This window comes from Heterodontus francisci, chromosome 5, assembly GCF_036365525.1.
Source record: "Heterodontus francisci isolate sHetFra1 chromosome 5, sHetFra1.hap1, whole genome shotgun sequence".
Lineage (NCBI taxonomy): Eukaryota > Metazoa > Chordata > Chondrichthyes > Heterodontiformes > Heterodontidae > Heterodontus > Heterodontus francisci.
Window position 1 is genome coordinate 184,170,663 of NC_090375.1, and position 22,529 is coordinate 184,193,191.

General features: G+C 46.2%; 1 protein-coding gene across 2 annotated transcripts in view; it reads left to right on the top strand.

Moving 5' to 3' along the window:
* Positions 1–22,529, top strand: part of bmp6 (bone morphogenetic protein 6) — a 528,049-nt gene that overhangs the window by 447,921 nt on the left and 57,599 nt on the right. For both annotated transcript variants that reach the window (XM_068032451.1, XM_068032452.1), the window contains one exon: positions 374–522. In XM_068032451.1, the coding sequence (XP_067888552.1) occupies positions 374–522 (149 nt within the window). The remainder of the gene's footprint in view (positions 1–373; positions 523–22,529) is intronic.

A 22,529-nucleotide genomic window follows, 5' to 3' on the forward strand; every position in this document is an offset into this window, starting at 1 on the left:
CATGGTAACCCCTTGGGAGAAACACCTGAATTTTCCAGGGCAATGGATAGGGGGCAGAGTGCCCTGTCCTTCCTGCTTTGTGCATGGAAGCTTACTGTTTTCCTCGTGTTGAACAGAAAAAGATTGGCTTTGTTGATGTAAGTGATTCTGTTGACTTCATGGCCAAGGTGAGAAATTTCTTCAAGTAATTTACATTCATTAATTATGGATTAAGGCCATCGATACTTTTTTTTGTTAACGGATGTCTTCATTATAATTTTCCATCTGATTTTTTTTCCCAGAAATATGACTAAAGTGTGAAAGCCTTTTAGGTGTTACAGGAGTGTTTTGAAAGTCAAAAGTTCACTATTTTTTCTCCCCGTCCTTTTGGCAGAGATACAGATTTGTTCCTGTTGGATACTCGGACGGTTTGGGCCTCAGAAGAAGGCTGGCAGGTTTTTGACATCACTGCCACGAGCAATCTTTGGGTGATGAGTCCACAGCACAACCTAGGACTCCAGCTGCATGTGCAGACCATTGACGGTGGGTAAACTTGAGCAGTTTTGTTGCTTACAGCGGGTCAACTTCCAGGTGTCGCCTAAGTGTAGGCCTAATAATGCAACGTTTTTCATTTGTTATACAAAGTACTATTCATTGAAGTTACATTAATTATTGTGACAGTGATTTATCTTTCCCTGCAGAAATGAAGCTGAAAAAAGTTATTATTTTTGAATGAATTTGTACTCAAAGTAAGCAGATTTGATGTAATCAATTAATTTCTACCACCCCACCCCAGACTAAAAATTCTCATTTATGGAGTACTTATTTTTTAATTAATTACTTTTTGGATGGATGTAGTGGTATTTTGAGGGGCAACCCTTTCACCAATGGCAAGATTATTCAGTGAACTGTAAGATGTGCAGAATAGTTCTGCGAATACCCAAGAAATTGCAAGCATGCATGTCCCTTTATGAATAGAAGTGACTTGTCTTCCAATACTGCTTTATATGATCGCTCCAGTTTTTTCCATTCCATCTGTATTTACAATGCCAAAGAAGAAATCTTTTTTCTTGACAGTACAGTGTCTGTTTCTAGCATGAGAGATCCTGTTATTTTTAGTTGGCTTTTGGCTGTATGCTTTTGACAGATTTCTATTTATGCTAAAGCTAGCTTGATCATTTCTGATGTGAATTCCAGAAAATATTCCTATTGATCAGATCCTCCAATTCTTTCCTATGGATTATAACCTCACACCCTGCAAATTTAATCAAAATGATTGAAGTGATTTTTCTTTTACAAAGAGAAGGACCAAAGTGGTGTTTCCTACTTGGTCCAGATCAGCGTTGTGCTGCTGGTCCAGAGTAGGAAAGGGCTAAAATCAGAAAGCAAAGGAATCGTCCGATATCTCTCTCCGCTAAATCAGCGTGAACATCAATATCATTGGATTCTGATCAGCTAAACTAAACACTAAGGTGAAAGGAACAGTTTTTGAACCTAATTAATGTTCCTCACCAATTAGGTACATTTATACCTGGACAAATGTAAGGTAATGAGGCCAATTGTAATAACTAGCCCCACCGCCAACCCCAACCAACTCCCAGTTATCCTGGTCGAGATCAAATAATATAGCAAAACTCAAATCAGAATTGGACTCTTTCTGGTGTGTATGGCTCAGTACAACAGTGCTAGTTGTCTTTCCTCTCTCAATATTTGGAAGCAGTAGATTCCTGAGGTGAGGAAGTATTACCAGAATACTGATTCTAAAGTTATGTAATCTTAAGGAGTAGGGTGTTACTTGTCCAAAACACTCTCCAGTTTTCAGGCACTGTGCCCAGCAGATGGGATGAGATCCTTGGCCCTAAAACATAGTTTGTTTCCACATTGCTGGTAGGAAGAGAAACTCCATTTTTTGTGGTTCCAGGTGGCTGGCACATGTTCCCAATGCATACTGCCCTTTGGCCTAGTCTCAATCCCTTAAAATCTTTACAGAGTGTCAGTGATACCTGAAAGCCTGTCTCGGAAGTAAATTTGCATCCCACCGGCCAGTGACTGGCCCATGGGATCTCTCACTCGGCATGGAGCTGTGTTGGCCTGTTCAGACACTTTTTCCTCATTTTGGACAACTGGGATTTGTGGTTCAACTATGGAAAAGTCCCAGATGACACCGTCTCCGGAAATCCTCTTCATGGGATTCAGGTTCCAGTCAGTTTCAAAAGCTGGTCTCCGTGCAGAAGGAATGTTTACCACATGTCCACAAACAGCTGCCAAATGTCTGGCCAGATTGAAAACGTACAGCCAAAGTTTTCTCAGACGTAGGGCCGAAAGCTTTTCAAGTAGCAGAAACTATTGGCACAAAAGTCATTCAATTATCCTCACATCTTGACTGGTGTGAACAAATACTGTCTCCAGAGTTTTCACCAATAGAATGGCAGTCAGGTCACTAATGAGTGTCAGATTGAAGTAGTTGGCACCTGCCACATTCAACTGACCTCCCCCAAGATTAGGAACCACACCTTGTAAACAGATGAATATAACACTAGCCTTTATATAAAGGGAGCTTTACAATTGTGCCCCAAAATGGGGCCATTTTCAGGCTGAGGCCTCGTTGAAATTCAGTAGCAAGCTGCGGGCATCAATCTCAGTAGCTTGTCACTTCTGGAAAGCTTCATGGACCAGCCAGTGGATTTGGGTCTTTTGGTCCCACAAAAATTTTTTTTTAAGAAACAGAAAAACTTAATTATTTTTCAAAGGCTGGTCGTGGGCCTCGCTTAAACTTTGCTGATTGGGCCATTCAGTGGCTGGTAAAACTGGGACTCGCCTGCATGGTGCACACACTCCCCATTTGTATATGAAAATTATAGTCTGCATTTTATAACTGGCGTAAGATGCTCGATTTTCCATATTTTAAACTACCTGCTGAGAATGCTGGGTGCCCGTTTAAACCCCTGCCTTGAAAGTTGAATGGGGCGCACCTTGGGGTCAAAGGGATGTCTGAAGTGCCCACCTGAATTTCCTCTGCCAGGTGAATAGCAGGCTGTTGACAATTGTCCTCCTGGAGTCTTTTGACAGCAAAACTTCTCCAAGCACTTCATAAAATTAATTATTTCTGAAGTCCAGTAACACTCTTGTGTAGGCAAATGCAACAGAGATTGAGAAGCAATAGCGTCTCACAAATAGCAACAAGATAAATGACCAGTTGATACGTATATTTGTTGGTATTGGCTGAAGGAGGAATATTGACCCAGACTCTGAGATTTCTCTGCTCTTCAGACAATGCGGTGAGATCTGTAATGTCCACTCGAGCAAGCAGATGGTAGCTGCATTTTTATTGTATCTACAGGATCGCTCTTCTAATAATGCAGCTACTAGTCGTGGTACGAGGTTGAATTTCCAGCCTTCTAGCCTGAGATAGAAATGCTGCTAATTGGCCCAAACTGTCGCACGCAATTGTGCTTAAGATGGTCTTCGATCCTTTTATTACAGTGTAGTTCTTTGGTTTGTTATGTGGAGGCCAGCCTTTGAATCAGGCTATTGGCGGACGCTAGATGCCTTGGCACAGAGGAAAACCAGCGATCAAAACATCTTGGTACACTGTAGAAAGTTGAAACACAGAAGTTGATTATTTGACCCACCATATCTCTGGCAGTGGTTGTTTTCCCACGTGAACTAATTATTTCTTCTCACTATCACGTTCATGCCCCATAACCATTAATATTCCTCTTTCTCAAGCAACTATTTACCTCCATCTTGGAAAAAAAATAATTGTGGACTTTGCTTCCACAATAGTGAATGGAGGAGAATTTCATATTGTAAGTATCCTCATGCGTGGGGAAAACACCATTCAAAGGTAAGATTTTAAATGGAATGGAAAAGCAGAGAGACTTTAAGGTGTGGATGCTTTCACAAAAGGGTGGCAGTGCAAGTAGATAACAACAACTTATATTTGTATAGAACCTTTAACATCATAAAATGCCCCAAGGTGCTACACAGGAGCATTATAAAAGAAAAATTTGTATGACACTGAGCCACATGAGGAGATATTGGGTCAGATGACCAAAAGCTTGGTCAAAAATCTAGGTGTTAACGAGCGTCACAAAGGAAGAAAGTGAGGTTATTAGGCGGAGATGTTTAGGGAGTGAATTCCGGAGCTTAGGGCCTAGGCAGCTGAAGGTCTGGCCAATACTGGAGTGGGTGCCATTAAAAAGGAAAACAGAGTCTTTGGTTCTGCAGCTTGAGATAAAGAGTAGAAGAGCAAGGAATTAATGCTGAACTTGTACCAGACCTGAGTTAGACTGCAATTAAGAGTAGTGCAGCATCAGAGAACCTATAAAAAAATTATATTGCTGTTGCTTATTTTTCTAGTTTTTAAATTGCCTACTTGCTCTGCCTTATTACCTGGAACCAAGTTAAGTAATGCTTCATTCCTTTCCTTTCTCACTGCAAACATTTTCCCTGTCTCGGTCTGTTTGAAGACAAGTATTATCACCTACAATTCTAACTTGGTTGTTGATCTATGCTTCTAATTTATCTACATATTTCTTCCTCAATTGCCTTTGCATTGTTCAGCAACTTATAATATGATCCCTTGAGTGTGACCAATCCCTTTTTCTATTCCTTGGCACATTCCAGAGAGATTCTATTGGGACCTGACCAAAATAGTACATTATCCCTGCTCGACCTCTTCGCAGCCTTGGGCATGGGTTGATCACACCATCCTTGTCTATTTTCAGGGTCAGTGGGACCAACCTTGTTTGGTTCCACTCTTACTCTCTGATTTGTAGCCAGGGCACGTCTAGCAATTGCTTCTCTTGCTGCCGTCATGCTCGAGCAGGATCCTCCTGTACCTACTCTAAAGCTGATGTGTTAAGCCCTCTTTGACAGTCAATGTGTTAGTTTTTTTTAAAAGGTATTTACAAGCACTTTTGTCTAGGTGTGATAACTCAGCGATGCTTCAGACTTTTTCACCTCATCATGTTCTAGAGCTCTAGCACTTTTGGCAATTAATGTGGCCAGTGCTTCTGTTATATGCAAACATCACCTCATCGGGTACTAATGCTCAAGCTTGTAACTTGTACTTATAACTTCTTCATGCTGTAGCACAAATGCTTCAACAACCTGTGGCAGAAATTCTGTCTTTGTTAAAGATTTGTTCTGCACTGGAATGTGTATATTGTAATAAAGTAAATGACATAAATACACTCTCTGTATAACAAACTTTCTACAACAGTGCTTTATAAATACAAGTCTTTTACTCTGGACATCAGCATTCGAGGCAAGCCCACTCTCATCTTCACCCACCTCCCCCCCACACACACTTCCAATAAAAGTTGCCAAATAAATAATGATTTTCCCAAATAATTTAATTCCCTTAACCGTTCTATTCTTGTATCCGTTTGAACGGTTGTACCAAGTTGGACGAAAAGGTAACATTGGAATGTAAACTGGACTGCAATCCTAATAGGTGTCAGTCACGGCACCTTTTCTACAACAGTAAAAGACTTATATTTATAAAGCACTTTGCAGCCAGTAAAGTGCTTTTGAAGTGTAGTCACTGTTGTAATGTAGGAAACACTGCAGACAATTTGCACACACAGCAAGCTCCCACAAACAGAATGAGATTCTGGACGGATGATCTTTTTAAGCGATGTGGGTTGAAGGATAAATGTTGGCCAGCTTACCGGGTGAGAATGCCACTGCTGCTCTTAAAAAAATGTCACGGGATCTTTTATATCCATCTGAGTGAGCAGACAGGACCTCGGTTTAACATCTCACCTGAAAGACTGGAGTGACAGCCTAGATTTTGTGCTCAAGTCTCTGGAGTGGGATTTGCACCCTCTAGTTTCTGAATTGGAGGCGAGTGTGTTGCCGTGACTGACAGTATTGCAATCCTGTTGACATTCCATTGTTGCCGCCTTGTCCAACTTGATACAGCCGTTCAAACGGATACAAGAATCGAACAGTTAAGGGAATTAAATTACTTGGGAAAATCATTATTTATTTGGCACCTCTTGTTGGACGGGTGTGGGAGGTGGGTGAAGATAGGAGTGGACTTGCCTCTAATGCCTGATGTCTGGAGTTGCACTGCCTCCGGCACTCAACTAGACCCATTAATGAATAAACCAACTTGAATGAGGCACCATAGGGCAATCAACATACCCAGCAGGGAGTAAATGCTTTTAGGAAGGGAAGAAAGAAAGACTTGCATTTATATAGCACCTTTCATGTCCACCAAATGTCTCAAAGCACTTTACAGCCAATGAAGTACTTTTAAAGTGTAGTTACTGTTATAATGTAGGAAACGCAGCAGCCACTTTGCGCACAGCAAGCTCCCACACACAGCTCTTTGAAATAGTGCCATGGGATATTTTATGTCTGAGAGGGCAGACCGGGCCTCGGTTTCATGTCTCATTTGAAAGATGGTACCTCCTACAATGCAGCACTCCCTCAATACTGACTGGAGTGTCAGTCTTGATGATTGTGCTCAAATCCTGGAGTGGGACTAGAACCCACAACCTTCAGACTCAGGCAAATGTGCTACCGCTAAGCCACAGCTGACACACAAAGGGAAGTGGGGGGGCGGGGGGCAGGTATCAAAAATCTCTACCATTATCCTTTGTCCTATTTAGTAATGCTGTCATCAGTTACGGTAAGTGTGCAAAGTGCACCTGTAAAGACGATTCATGCCTTTATGCCTTCCTAAATCAGATTGAAAATGGCTGAGAAAGGTTGTTTAGAGTCACAATGAGAGCAATAAAGGGGGATTCTATGTGGGCGAGGGGGGTCTCGGCCACCAGATGAAGAGCCAGCGAGAGCCCTGCGTCACTTCCTTTTGGGAAGGCCTGCTGCATTATGTGCCAATCAGGCACTTAAGTTGGCCGCAGCAGACCTTACCCTGAATTAAGGATCTCAGAGACGGAAGTCTTGCCTGCTGAGAGCTGCCAACCAATCAGAGGCCGGCAGCCCTTGTACTGAGCAGTGTCACCATGGAGGTTGTGGCTGCTGCCTGTAATGCACCCAGCAGAGGCCCAGGATCGTCGAAGGACCCAGGCCGCAGGTGAGACATGGTAGGAGGGCTTTCGCAGGGAGGGGGTAGTAGGAGGGTCGGCAGCAAGGGCAAGAGCCTTTGAATGAGGGACTCCCCCCACCCCCCCCCCCTCACCCCCACAACAAAGAGTCGGTAAGCATCTCACGTGGGTTTGCTTGTTTTGCTTCCCGTGTGGCGACAGGCCCATCCGCTGCAGGGCTAACACCAGTGGCGATGACATGGGGCCATTAGTTGGGCATTAATTGCCCACTTAAGGGCCTCAATTGGCAGTGGGGTGGGAAGGCCGCCCACGGTCCTTCCCGCCACTGATGTAATTGGGGTAGAGGCAGGTAGGTGGCGGGGTCCCCACTTGCCGCCATCCCACACGATTAAATGCACTCCCCGCCTCCAAATTCGCCGTGAGGGAGAGTATAAAATTCCCCCCATAGTGTGTGTGAAATATCTGTGCTCTTTTTCCTCATTGTATCCATTGTTTTGGAGGTGGGGAATATTTTCAAACTGATTCATTCCAGTAGGTACATGACTTTATGTAGCATGAAGTAACGAGAAAAACTGTTCTATTGGCTTTGTCAGTTGGAGGATGAAAATGTTGTGCTTTAAATTTTATCCTTTTATACTTGCAAAATTGTACAGCTTGCAGAATAAGACAACAAAGAACAACTTGTGTAAATATTAGTAGCAAAAGATTTATCTGGTCAGACTGTCATCTTGTTTTTACATGTTTTAAATGGAGGATTTGGAAGCAGTGTGTACACTGCCAATTGCATGCTGCTCTTAAAGAACAGTGACTGTCTAATGCTTAATGTCATACAAACCTACATGAAAGCTCAAAATGTGCATTTCATTTTGCAAACCCAAGTTAAGGAATGTCCTTAGCAGAAAACTATGAAAATGAAACTGTTACTGTATCAATTTAAATAACTCCCTCTCTTCAGGTCCAATCCCCCTCCCTTTCAAATCCTACCCCCCGCCCCCACTGGCAATCACCCAGCACGGTAAGAAACTTCTTCCTCAACCATGTTTGAATCTGTCCAATTGGGTTTTAATCCCTGTCACAGGAGCAGAATGGCCCTTACCAAAGTCCCAAATGACATTCCTCTGACTGTAACCATGGTACGTAATTCTTGTTCATTCTCTTTGATCTCTCTGTGTAGCTTTTGATACGGTCAATCACAACATCTTCCAACACCTTCCCTGTTATCCCGCTTGTTGGTATTGCCTTTGTGTGGTTCCATTCTTTTTTTTCATAAGCCAAAGCATCCTAAGCAATGGCTTCTCTACTTGCCCCCACACAGTTACCTTAAGTCTTCCAAGGATTTACCTTTGGCCCATCATCTCTGCCTTATCTACATACTGCCCCTTGCTAACAGCACCCACAGATATATGGTCAGCTTCCACATGTATGCTGATAACACTAACTCTACATCTCTGCCACCTCTATTGACAACACCCCCACCCCCCCACACACCCCCCTCCCAGCCTCTGTGTTGGCAGGCTGCTTGTCTATCCAGTTAAACATTGACCAGATGGAAGAATTCACCTTTGGATTCCACTGCAAATTCATGTGTCATCTGTGGCTCAGTTGGTAGCATGCTTGCCTCTGAGTCACAAGGTTCTGGGTTCAAGTCCCACTCCAGGGCTTGAGCACAAAAATCAAGGCTGTCACTCCAGTGCAGTACTGAGGGAGTGCTGCAGAGTCCAAGGTGCCATCTTTCGAATGAGATGTGAAACCAAGGTGAATGTAAAAGATCCTGTGGCACTATTTCAAAGAAAGGGGACGGAGTATGAAAGTAGGGAGGTCTTGTTGCAACCGTACAGGGCATTGGTGAGACTGCACCTGGAGTACTGTGTACAGTTTTGCTTTCCTTTAAGGAGGACATACTTGCATTAGAAGATTGAGAAGTGATCTCATTGGAACACACAGGATTCTGGGGGGGGCGGGGGGCCTTGACAAGGTAGATGCTGAGAGGATGTTTCCCCTCGTGGGGGAATCTAGAACTAGGGGGTGCAGTTACAAAATAAGGGGTCTCCCATTGAAGATGGAGATGAGGAGAAATTTCTTCTCTCTCAGGGTTGTTCGTCATAGTCATACAGCACTGAAGCAGGCCCTTCAGCCCACTGAGTTTGTGCTGACCAACAACCACCCATTTATACTAATTCTACATTAATCCTATTTTCCCTACCACATCCCCACTATTTTCCTACCACCTACCTGCACTAGGGGCAATTTACAACAGCCAATTTACCTATCAACCTGCAAGTCTTTTGCTGTGGGAGAAAACCAGAGCTCCCAGCGGAAACCCACACAGTCACAGGGAGAACTTGCAAACTCCGCACAGGCAGTACCCAGAATCGAACCCAGGTCACTGGAGCTGTGAGGCTGCGGTGCTAACCACTGTACCACCTAGTGTTCAGAATTCTCTTCCCCAGTGTGCTACGGAGACTGGGTCATTGAATGTATTCAAGGTTGAGTCAGACAGATTTTAGATTGGCAAGGGATTGATGGGTTAGTGGGGGGGACAGGCAAGAAAGTGGAGTTAAGGCCGTAATCAGATCATGATAATGAATGGTGGAGAAGGCTCGAGGGGCCAAATGGCCTACTCCTCTTATTTCCTATGTAAGAGCAGGGGAGTTCTCCCTGGTGTCCTGGCCAATATTTATCCCTCAATATCAACATTACAAAAACAGATCATCTGATCTTTATCACGTTGCTGTTGGGAGCTTGTTCTGTTTCCTACATTACAACAGTGACTGCACTTCAAAAGTACTTCATTGGCTGTAAAGCGCGATATAAATGCAAGTCTTTTTTTTTCTTTTATAACCTCTATCAATTCCTTTTCCCCCCTCAGCCAATCACCAGCTGAACCATTCGGGATCTTGGTATCCTATTCATCCTCAAGCTTAGCGTCCAACTCCTTTTGTTCTCCATCACAGAAAAAAACACCTGCTTCTACGTCCAATAGCATTGCTTGGCTCCATCCCTGTCCATGCCTCAGTCCACCTGTTACTGAATCCCTCAAGAGTGCCTTATTCATCTCCAGATTCAACTATCCCAGTACTTCCCTTGACATTCCTACACCCTCTGAACTTCAGCTCATCAAAACTGTATCCTGTATCCAATTCTGCACCAGCCACTCCTGTCCTTGCTGACCTACATTAGCTGCTGGTACTCCTCTATGCTTCCAAGTTAAAATTCTCATCCTCCTTCCTAAATCCCTTCATGGCCTGGCCCTTCCCTATCTCTATCTCTAACTTCTTACAACCAGTCTCTTTATCACCCCCCCACCCCACCCCTCCCCCAACCTCACTGGATCGCTCTCCTCCTGACTGACCTTTTGCATACCCCCTCCCTTCACTCCACCATTGATGGCTGCTTTTCAACCATCTCGTCCATGTGCTGTGAAATACCCTAGACTTCTCCACCTCCCTTTCCTGAAGCTCCTCAACAAAACCAACCTCTTTGATTGCCAACTTCAAACACCTCCTTTTGGTTCTCAATCTGAAAAGCTTTGGGATGTTTTCTACATTATACACTTTAAAAATGCACATGGTTGTTTGCTCATATGAAGTGTATTGACTTGACTATGCCAAGGCTCCATTTTCTGATTCACCTTTGCCCAATGAGAAACTCCCAGTTAATGAATGAGCCTGTTTTCTCTATAACTGCACAACAGGAACTGTACTGGAAATTAGTGTTTTGTAGGATGGTAATTTAAACAGAAAAAAAGTTGCTCCTTGAACACACCTAAGAATCTGGTATGTAAGCAGAATAGTACATCATTGACTGCATCCAAATATTCTGGGAAAAGTGGTGTCTGAACTCCTTGTCTAAAAATTGCCCTTATTAAGTATTTTTTAAAAAACGGAATCCATCCAAAATCCACTTTTCAAGATGGCCTCTGTGGTTTTGAAGAAAACTCTTTACTATTGTAAAGAGCTCCAGTGAGCAATAATCCCTCTAACTTTTGCATTTGCGCAGCCACTCACAAACTGTGCCCTTTAAGAGACCGCACACACGCAACTACGCAAAATAATTTAAAGACACCGTGCATTGAAATAAACAGGCGGTGCACAACAAGGAAAATTTGGAGGGATCATTGCTGGTGAGATGGAAGCTTCTGCAACAACAGTGTTCCAAGTGGCTACATTGAAACCTGGTTATTTCGGCGTGCATTGTACCTTTTGCCACATTAGCCCCACCCAACCACCACACCTTCCCTCCCCCCCCACCCCATACCTGTGGCAGCTTCCGTTTATGCTGGAGCTCATTTATCTTGGAGAAGTTGTCAAATTATGCTTTTATGTGCATGAGCGTTTCAGCTTTGTGATTTTTTTTTAATTGATTTGAAAACTGGTGATAAATTTTGAATAGGTTTTCAATGAAACTTTTAAATAAACATTCATTTTTACATTGAAAGTAGGTCAAGCTGAGTGATAGAGGACACTTACGAAAGTACTCCAATTTTAAAAATATTTTTTGAGGACTCATGCTTTAGAATTGTGGAAATGGATTCATTTGGAAGACTGAAGTGATTCCTTAGATGCTGGACTTTTTTTTGAAGTCACAGAAAGGACTTTGCGACTTGAGTTTTCTGTTTAGAAACAACTCTTTGTAGATGTCACATGTCTTAAGCTAAATAAACAACAGGCGCCTTGGTGACTAGGGGGAGAAGTTTACAGAGGAGTGACATGTCCAGATTTATGGTCGAGTTGGTTGCGTTTCGAATTGTTTTGAGTCAGTTGGGTTTGCAGCCTGCTGAGAGAAGCTCATCCTTTCTCTACCTCTCTGGGAAATCCTGAGAATCCAGTGTGTGATAACTGAAACCCCTGATGCTACATTTCTGCTGGAAAGCCTGCCACACTAATCCTCAAAGTTGCCTGAAGAGAACTGCTCCAAAAGGATCCCAGTGACAGTTGTCTATGTGTATTTGGGATGCCAGAATACCGGGACAACTGATATCATTGTATATCATCTTTTCCTTCAAGAATTAACCAAGTATTTGGCCAAAGTGTCCTTCTTTGTCTTTTGCGAAAAAAGATTGCTGCAGAAAAAATTTATTTTTTTTCTGTAGTTTGTGTGTTAATCCTGTGTGCCTCTTTACTGAATACGTCTTGTTTTATAATTTGATAATTTTGTTTATTAAAGAAACCTGGTTGGTGGATTTTATTCTGAAATAAAAATAGAGCATATAATTGGCCATATCTGTAACTGGGTAAACATTTAAATATGTGTTGTGACCTCTGGAGAAGTGGAACTAGAGGAAGCCAGTGCAGTCCTGCCTTGTTTGTAATAATATTTATGCTGCCAGATTTTCAATTTTTAAATGTAAATGCACTAATTGGCCAGGAAGTGAGCTTGGCATCCAATTGATGCCAGGAGATGGGGGCTGCCACTGCCCTGGCGAAGAGAGCAGGCAGCATCGACAAAATTGAAAGGGGCCAAGCAGGAAAATGAAGGTCCGGCACTAATACAGGCTCAAGAAAGTCCATTACAAACCAGTTTAGATCAAATCAACTTTATTTGACACTACGGCAAACCCAACAGCTGTGTACTAACATGCACCAGACTGTTCGGGTTCACCGAAATAAAGTTGAAAAATTCCCATTCTGCACCAGTGCATCCAAACTGTTGTGTTTCCCCAATATTACTGGACTCCTGCACCACCCACCCACTGTGACTTGGATCTCCTTCAGTGCTCCACAGCCTAGCAGTCTCGACTGCTGGTACCTCCTATGCTTCCCTTCCTCCTGTTCTCGTTGTCCTGCACTGGTGCCTCCTCTGGCAATTTCCCCGAAAGTGCTGTCATACTGTCAAACCCCACCACTGTTGTTAAATCCCGTTAATCTCCACCAGTATTGCTGTATCCCAGAACTATCTCCATTGCTGCTTGGAGACCCCGACATACACTCTGCAGTCTGCTGCATCTTACCAGCCATCATCATGTGCATCCTGAGAGCTTTAAATAAAACATACAAATCAGATAAAGAGTCTGCAAACAATAATTAAGGCCACTCATTTCTGATTTTTAATGGGGAAGATAGGCAGTTGTGGAATTCAATTGCCAAAACATCAGTTTAAATCCCAAAGCACAATGTAGTGAAAACAGAATTTGTCTTATCAGCACCTCTGGGAATACATTCTACATTCTGTGGTTAATAACTGGTCATTGGGAAATAGTATCTCTCCTGAGTCACTGGGCACAATGCCACAGGGTGTCTGCTGATGTGTACATGTCTATTATATATAAAATCTATGTATATAAAACACCCTTTGACATGTAGAGATAGAAATGATTAATAGGAGAACATACAGCAAAGTGAAATTGCAATTAGCATTGTACTACCGAGCCTCCAGTGCCTTAATTTTTTTTAAATTAAAAGCTGCACCACATAGTGAGCTGTAGAGACCGATGTGGGATCTCGCGCCCCTTTCTGCTGTGTGAAACTTGTGTTAGTGTGGCTGCTTCCTGAAGCATGGGTCTTGTGTAGCTGGCTGCAAGCCAAATGTAGAACTGTGGGGCTTTGCGACAAGTCTTGGGCTGGAAAAGCTACCGAATCAGATGGTCCTCATAGCCAGTCTTGTTGAGACCCAGTCTTGTTGAGACCCATGCTTGCTTTAGTTGCCAGCTGCACTTGTGCTATCACTTACTGCTTTTTTACACTAGCAGCATTCATAGCATGCTACTAGCATGTGAAGAATCTCAGTTGTGTGGTTTATCAAGATCTATCTATGTGGCTAAATTCCATTTCTCATGGTCGTTTCCAGTTTATGCTACATGAAAGGATGCAGCATAAGAGGAGAATGTTTTATGTTCAATATTTTATCCACTTTGATGGGGGGGGGGGGGGCGCCAAGCATTCGCCTCTGTAAAAATAATGTGAATGTAATGGAAACAAAAGGTTTATAATGTTACATGTTGCAACTAGAACCGTCATTCCCATTGTAGAAACGCCACTGGATGAGCTTCTCTCTCATGACATGAAGAAACTGATAGAACGTCCCAAAATTGGCAAATTAGATTGTGGAACCAAAGTGCTTAACAAAAGTTTAATTTCCAAAACCAACGCTGAATTCAGTGTTGAATTCACTCGACTGAAGATGTCTTCTTGCTGTCAGATGGGTGCATTTACCAAAATGCATTTGGCAGGAGCAGGAACTGTATAAACAGCACAGTGTTTAGCGATGGGAATTAAACCCATATATTTAAAAGAATGGGTCTACTGATCACAACCAGTAAAACGTTATTGATTTGATGTCCAGACCTTCACCTTCACTTTCCCTAACATTACCAGGACTGCAATTATTCAGTTGGGGAGATCAAGAAAAGAGGTTATGGTACTGCACTGACTGGGGTTTTATAAACTTGTCATTCTGTTCTGTAAGATTTTTAGAAATAATCTTTTAGGAAATGCCAGAAGATAAACATTTCAGCAATTCTTCATGGAAAAAACCTTTTCTGCCAAAATGAAGGAGCTGATGTGGCTATATAGTGCAGTGCTATAGTATAAATTGTGAATACGTGAAGCAGTTGAAAGAGACTCTATTCAAAATTCAGCATTTTTGTGTGTGGCTCTGTCACTCTCTGTCTCTGTCACTCTCTGTCTCTCTCTGTCTCTGTCCCTGTCCCTCTCCCTCTCCCTGTCCCTCTCCCTGTCTCTGTCTCTCTCCCTCGCGCTCTCTCCCTCGCGCTCTCTCCCTCGCGCTCTCTCCCTCGCGCTCTCTCCCTCGCGCTCGCTCTCTCTGGCTCTCGCTCTCGCTCTCTCTGGCTGAAGCTCTGTCTCTCGCTCTGTCTCTCGCTCTGTCTCTCGCTCTGTCTCTCGCTCTGTCTCTCGCTCTGTCTCTCGCTCTGTCTCTCGCTCTGTCTCTCGCTCTGTCTCTCGCTCTGGCTCTTCCTCTCGCTCTTCCTCTCGCTCTCTCTGTCTCTCGCTCTCGCTCCCTCTGTCTCTCGCTCTCTCTGGCTCTCGCTCTGGCTCTTCCTCTCGCTCTCTCTGTCTCTCGCTCTCTCTGTCTCTCGCTCTCTCTGGCTCTCGCTCTCTCTAGCTCTGGCTCTGGCTCTGGCTCTGGCTCTGGCTCTCTCTGGCTCTCGCTCTCGCTCTCTCTGGCTCTCGCTCTCTCTGGCTCTCGCTCTCTCTGGCTCTCGCTTTCTCTGGCTCTCGCTCTCTCTGGCTCTGTCTCTGGCTCTGTCTCTGGCTCTGTCTCTGGCTCTGTCTCTGGCTCTGGCTCTGTCTCTCGCTCTGTCTCTCGCTCTGTCTCTCGCTCTGTCTCTCGCTCTGTCTCTCGCTCTGTCTCTCGCTCTGTCTCTGGCTCTGTCTCTGGCTCTTCCTCTCGCTCTCTCTGTCTCTCGCTCTCGCTCTTGCTCCCTCTGTCTCTCGCTCGCTCTGGCTCTGTCTCTCGCTCTCTCTGTCTCTCGCTCTCTCTGTCTCTCGCTCTCTCTGTCTCTCGCTCTCTCTGTCTCTCGCTCTCCCTGTCTCTCGCTCTCCCTGTCTCTCGCTCTCTCTGTCTCTCGCTCTCTCTGTCTCTCGCTCTCTCTGTCTCTCGCTCTCTCTGTTTCTCGCTCTCTCTGTTTCTCGCTCTCTCTGTTTCTCGCTCTCTCTGTCTCTCGCTCTCTCTGTCTCTCCCTCTCCCTGGCTCTCCCTCTCCCTGGCTCTGGCTCTGGCTCTCGCTCCCTCTGGCTCTCGCTCCCTCTGGCTCTCGCTCCCTCTGGCTCTCGCTCCCTCTGGCTCTCGCTCCCTCTGGCTGTCGCTCCCTCTGGCTTTCGCTCCCTCTGGCTTTCGCTCCCTCTGGCTCTCGCTCCCTCTGGCTCTCGCTCCCTCTGGCTCTCGCTCCCTCTGGCTCTCGCTCCCTCTGGCTCTCGCTCTCTCTGGCTCTCGCTCTCTCTGGCTCTCGCTCTCTCTGGCTCTCGCTCTCTCTGGCTCTCGCTCTCTCTGGCTCTCGCTCTCTCTGGCTCTCGCTCTCTCTGGCTCTCGCTCTCTCTGGCTCTCGCTCTCTCTGGCTCTCGCTCTCTCTGGCTCTGGCTCTGGCTCTCGCTCTCCCTGGCTCTGGCTCTGGCTCTGGCTCTTGCTCTCTCTGGCTCTCTCTGGCTCTGGCTCTCGCTCTCTCTGGCTCTCGCTCTCGCTCTCTCTGGCTCTCGCTCTCTCTGGCTCTGGCTCTCGCTCTCTCTGTCTCTCGCTCTCTCTGTCTCTCGCTCTCTCTGTCTCTCGCTCTCTCTGTCTCTCGCTCTCTCTGTCTCTCGCTCTCTCTGTCTCTCGCTCTCTCTGTCTCTCGCTCTCTCTGTCTCTCGCTCTCTCTGTCTCTCGCTCGCTCTGTCTCTCGCTCTGTCTCTCGCTCTGTCTCTCGCTCTGTCTCTCGCTCTGTCTCTCGCTCTGTCTCTCGCTCTGTCTCTGGCTCTGTCTCTGGCTCTGTCTCTGGCTCTGTCTCTCGCTCTGTCTCTCGCTCTGTCTGTCTCTCGCTCTCGCTCTTGCTCCCTCTGTCTCTCGCTCTCTCTGGCTCTTCCTCTCGCTCTCTCCGTCTCTGGCTCTCTCTGTCTCTCGCTCTCTCTGTCTCTCTGTCTCTCGCTCTCCCTGGCTCTCGCTCTCGCTCTCCCTGGCTCTGGCTCTCGCTCTCCCTGGCTCTGGCTCTCGCTCTCTCTGGCTCTCGCTCTCGCTCTCTCTGGCTCTCGCTCTCTCTGGCTCTGGCTCTCGCTCTCTCTGGCTCTGGCTCTCGCTCTCTCTGGCTCTCGCTCTCTCTGGCTCTGGCTCTCTCTGGCTCTCGCTCTCTCTGGCTCTCGCTCTCGCTCTCTCTGGCTCTCGCTCTCTCTGGCTCTCGCTCTCGCTCTCTCTGGCTCTCGCTCTCGCTCTCTCTGGCTCTCGCTCTCGCTCTCTCTGGCTCTCGCTCTCGCTCTCTCTGGCTCTCGCTCTCGCTCTCTCTGGCTCTGGCTCTCGCTCTCTCTGGCTCTGGCTCTCGCTCTCTCTGGCTCTGGCTCTCGCTCTCTCTGACTCTCGCTCTCTCTGGCTCTCGCTCTCTCTGGCTCTCGCTCTCTCTGGCTCTGGCTCTCGCTCTCTCTGGCTCTCGCTCTCTCTGGCTCTCGCTCTCGCTCTCTCTGGCTCTCGCTCTCGCTCTCTCTGGCTCTCGCTCTCGCTCTCTCTGGCTCTCGCTCTCTCTGGCTCTCGCTCTCGCTCTCTCTGGCTCTGGCTCTCGCTCTCTCTGGCTCTGGCTCTCGCTCTCTCTGGCTCTGGCTCTCGCTCTCTCTGGCTCTGGCTCTCGCTCTCTCTGGCTCTGGCTCTCGCTCTCTCTGGCTCTCGCTCTCTCTGGCTCTCGCTCTCTCTGGCTCTCGCTCTCTCTGGCTCTCGCTCTTGCTCTCTCTGGCTCTCGCTCTCTCTGGCTCTCGCTCTCGCTCTCTCTGGCTCTCGCTCTCGCTCTCTCTGGCTCTCGCTCTCGCTCTCTCTGGCTCTGGCTCTCGCTCTCTCTGGCTCTGGCTCTCGCTCTCTCTGGCTCTCGCTCTCGCTCTCTCTGGCTCTCGCTCTCTCTGGCTCTCGCTCTCTCTGGCTCTCGCTCTCTCTGGCTCTCGCTCTCTCTGGCTCTCGCTCTCTCTGGCTCTCGCTCTCTCTGGCTCTCGCTCTCTCTGGCTCTCGCTCTCTCTGGCTCTCGCTCTCTCTGGCTCTCGCTCTCTCTGGCTCTCGCTCTGACTCTCTGGCTCTGGCTCTTGCTCTGACTCGCACTGGCTCTCGCTCTGGCTCTTTCTCTCGCTCTGGCTCTCGCTCTCTCTGGCTCTCGCTCTCTCTGGCTCTCGCTCTCTCTGGCTCTCGCTCTCTCTGGCTCTCGCTCTCTCTGGCTCTCGCTCTCTCTGGCTCTCGCTCTCTCTGGCTCTCGCTCTCTCTGGCTCTCGCTCTCTCTGGCTCTCGCTCGCTCTGGCTCTCGCTCGCTCTGGCTCTCGCTCGCTCTGGCTCTCGCTCGCTCTGGCTCTCGCTCGCTCTGGCTCTGGCTCTGGCTCAGTCTCTCGCTCTCTCTGGCTCTCGCTCTTTCTCTTACTCCTGCTTGTGTGTTGTCTCTCAGAATAGGTAAAACAAGGTTTAATCTATATTATCAGGAAAGACTGAAGAGGCTGGGACTCTTTCTTCTATAAAATGGAAGGCTGTGGGCTGACCCAATAGGGGTCTTTATTTAAAAAATGAAGGGATTTGTTCGAGTGGACTTGGAGAGTATGTTTCCACTTGCAGGCAAACCAGAACTAGAGGTCACAAATATAAGATGCTCACAAATAAATCCAGTAGGGAATTCAGGAGCAACTTTGTTATCCAGAGAGTGATTAGGTTGGGAAGCTCGTTACCACAGGAAGTAGTTGAGGCGAATACTTTGAATCCACTTAAGCGGACACTAGATAAGTACATCAGAGAGAAAGGAATAGAAGGATATGCTGATGGGATTAGATGAAGTCGGGGGGAGGAGGCTCATGTGGAACATAAAAAGAACAGCATAGACCAGTTGAGCTGAATGGCCAGCTTCTGTGTTATAAATTCTGTGATGTATTTGCATGTTTAGTATTGCTTACAATTTAGCTCTGTGTCTTGAATTTGAATTTTGTAAATGTTTGAACATTGTGATGCACTCACTATGAATTTGGAAGGAAAATAACAAGACAGCATCGAAGTTCGACTGTGCTAGTTAATTCAATTCTCTTGCAGCACTGCTGTGCCTCAATAACTCCAAGAATTCTGAAAAGTGTGTTAAATTTCCTCCTAGTAGCTGCCTAAGTGCCCAGCATTGATGGAAGCAAATCACCCAGCTGACCTTTTTTCCCTGGAAACTGTCTGGATAACTTGAATACAAATAAGGGTGTAGTTGGAAGCTTTTGAACAAGTCACATTCAGGGCATCCAGTGTGTCTGAACTCTTAACCAACCAGTCATAATGATTATTTCTCATTGAACTGTGTCATGTTAGAACAGTAATATTGAACCAAAAAAATCACAGTATGTTTTCTTTGGGATTTATTGCAAATATTTACAGTTCTGTCAATTATTTAAAATTTTCATTTTTCACTATTTGCTATCTTGAGTTGACGTCTACATATAAGTAGGTTGAAATGCTGGTGTGTGAAAATTCTGGGGCGAGTAACCCACCTCCTGACCACCCAAAGTCTGTCCGCCATCTACAAGGCACAAGTCAGGAGTGTGATGGAATACTCTCCACTTGCCTGGATGGGTGCAGCTCCAACAACACTCAAGAAGCTCGACACCATCCAGGACAAAGCAGCCCGCTTGATTGGCACCCATCCACAAACGTTCACTCCCTCCACCAACGATGCACAGTCGCCGCAGTGTGTACCATCTACAAGATGCACTGCAGCAATGCACCAAGGCTACTTTGACAGCAACTTCCAAACCCGTGACCTCTACCACCTAGAAGGACAAGGGCAGCAGATGTATGGGAACAGCACCACCTGCACGTTCCCTTCCAAGCCACACACTATCCTGACTTGGAACTATATCGCTGTTCCTTCACTGTCACTGGGTCAAAATCCTGGAACTCCCTTCCTAACAGCACTGTGGGTGTACCTACCGCACATGGACTGCAGCGGTTCAAGAAGGCAGCTCACCACCACCTTCTCAGGGGCAATTCGAGATGGGCGATAAATGCTGGCCAGGCCAGCGATGCCCACATCCTGTGAAAGAATAATAAAAATAATAGAACTGAACTTACCATTAGCAGCTGATAGTTGGGGCATGGGCATAATTATTTTCAAGATTTATAGTTATTTGAAAAGCAGTTTGCAATTATGTAAATACCTTTCATGACCTCAGGACATCCCAAACCTTTTTGGAAGATAGTCATAGGATCGTTGGAAATAGGAGCAGGAATAGGCCATTCGGCCCATTGAGCCTGATCTGTCATTCAAACAGATCATGGCTGATCATCTGCCTCTACGCCATTTTTCTCCAATATCCCCATATCCCTTGATGCAATTACTATTCAGAAATCTATCGATTTCTGTCTTGAACATGCTCAGCGATTGAGCTTCCACAGCCCTCTGGGGTACAGAATTCCACAGATTCACCACTCCCTGAATAAAGAAATTCCTCCTCATCTCATTCTTAAATGGCCTGCCCCTTATTCTGAGACTGTGTCCCCTTGTTCTAGGCTCACCAGCCAGGGGAAACATCCTATCCACATCTACCCTGTCACGCCTTGTAAGAATTTTGTACGTTTCAATGAGATCACTTCTCATTCTTCTAAACCCGGCGCAGTGGTTAGCACCGCAGCCCCACAGCTCCAGGGACCCGGGTTCGATTCTGGGTACTGCCTGTGCGGAGTTTGCAAGTTCTCCCTGTGTCTGCGTGGGTTTCCTCCGGGTGCTCCGGTTTCCTCCCTCATGCCAAAGACTTGCAGGTTGATAGGTTAATTGGCCATTATAAATTGCCCCTAGTATAGGTAGGTGGTAGGGAAATATATAGGGACAGGTGGGGATGTGATAGGAATATAGGATTAGTATAAACAGGTTTGCGTCTGCCTGCAATGAATTTGGCCTAACCATCAGCCTCAAGAAAACGAACATCATGGGGCAGGATGTCAGAAATGCTCCATCCATCAATATTGGCGACCACGCACTGGAAGTGGTTCAAGAGTTCACCTACCTAGGCTCAACTATCACCAGTAACCTGTCTCTAGATGCAGAAATCAACAAGCGCATGGGTAAGGCTTCCACTGCTATGTCCAGACTGGCCAAGAGAGTGTGGGAAAATGGCGCACTGACACGGAACACAAAAGTCCGAGTGTATCAGGCCTGTGTCCTCAGTACCTTGCTCTACGGCAGCGAGGCCTGGACAACGTATGCCAGCCAAGAGCGACGTCTCAATTCATTCCATCTTCGCTGCCTTCGGAGAATACTTGGCATCAGGTGGCAGGACTATATCTCCAACACAGAAGTCCTTGAAGCGGCCAACATCCCCAGCTTATACACACTACTGAGTCAGCGGCGCTTGAGATGGCTTGGCCATGTGAGCCGCATGGAAGATGGCAGGATCCCCAAAGACACATTGTACAGCGAGCTCGCCACTGGTATCAGACCCACCGGCCGTCCATGTCTCCGTTATAAAGACGTCTGCAAACGCGACATGAAATCGTGTGACATTGATCACAAGTCGTGGGAGTCAGTTGCCAGCATTCGCCAGAGCTGGCGGGCAGCCATAAAGACAGGGCTAAATTGTGGCAAGTCGAAGAGACTTAGTAGTTGGCAGGAAAAAAGACAGAGGCGCAAGGGGAGAGCCAACTGTGCAACAGCCCCAACAAACAAATTTCTCTGCAGCACCTGTGGAAGAGCCTGTCACTCCAGAATTGGCCTTTATAGCCACTCCAGGCGCTGCTTCACAAACCACTGACCACCTCCAGGCGCGTATCCATTGTCTCTCGAGATAAGGAGGCCCAAAAGAATAAATGGGTGGTTGATGGTGGGCCGAAGGGCCTGTTTCAGTGCTGTATCTCTAAACTAAACTAAACAGAATACAGATCCAGTTTCGCAATCTCCACTACTAAGACAGTCCTTGCATCCCAGTGATTAATCTAGTGAACCTTTGTTGCACTTCCTCTATGACAAGTATATCCTTCCTTAGATAAGGAAACCAAAACTGTACACAACACTCCAGGTGCGGGCTCACCAAGGCTTTATACAATTGAAGCAATACATCTTTATTCCTGTACTCAAATCCCCTTGCAGTGAAGGCCGACATACCTTCTACCTTCCTAATTGCTTGCTGCACCTGCATGCTAGCTTTTAGTGACTTGTGAACAAGGACAGCCAAGTTCCTTTGGACATCAACACTTCCCAACCCCTCTCCATTTAAGAAATGCTCTGCCTTTTTTTTCTGCCAAAGTGGATCACCTCACACTTCACATTATATTCCATCTGCCATCTTCTTTCCCATTCCCTTAGCCTCCCCTTGAAGCCTCCTTGCATCCTTCTCACAACTTACATTCCCTCCTAGTTTTGTGTTATCAGCAAATTTGGAAATATTACAATTGGTCCCCACATCCAAATCCATATAGATTGTGAACAGCTATGGCCCAAGCACTGATCCTTGCGATATGCCACTCGTAACAGCTTGCCATCCTGAGAATGACCCATTTATTCCTACTCTCTGCTTTCTGCCTGTTAACCAATTCTCAATCCATTGCAATATATTACCCCCAATCCCATGTGCTCTATTTTGTTTCCTAACCTCCTGTGTGGGACCTTATCAAAAACCTTCTGACAATCCAAATACACCACATCCACTGGTTCTCCTTTATCTATGCTGCAAGTAACAGCCTCAAAAAAAACTCCAACAGGTTTGTCAAACATAATTTCCCTTTCATAAGTTGGACTCTGCCCAATCATATTTTCCAAGGATCCAGTTATCACATCTTTTATCATAGATACCAACATTTTCACTCCTACGGACGTCAAACTAACAGGTCTGTAGTTCTGTTTTCTCTCTTCCCTTCTTATATAGTGGAGTTACCTTTGCTACTTTCCTGTCTGCAGGAACCCTTC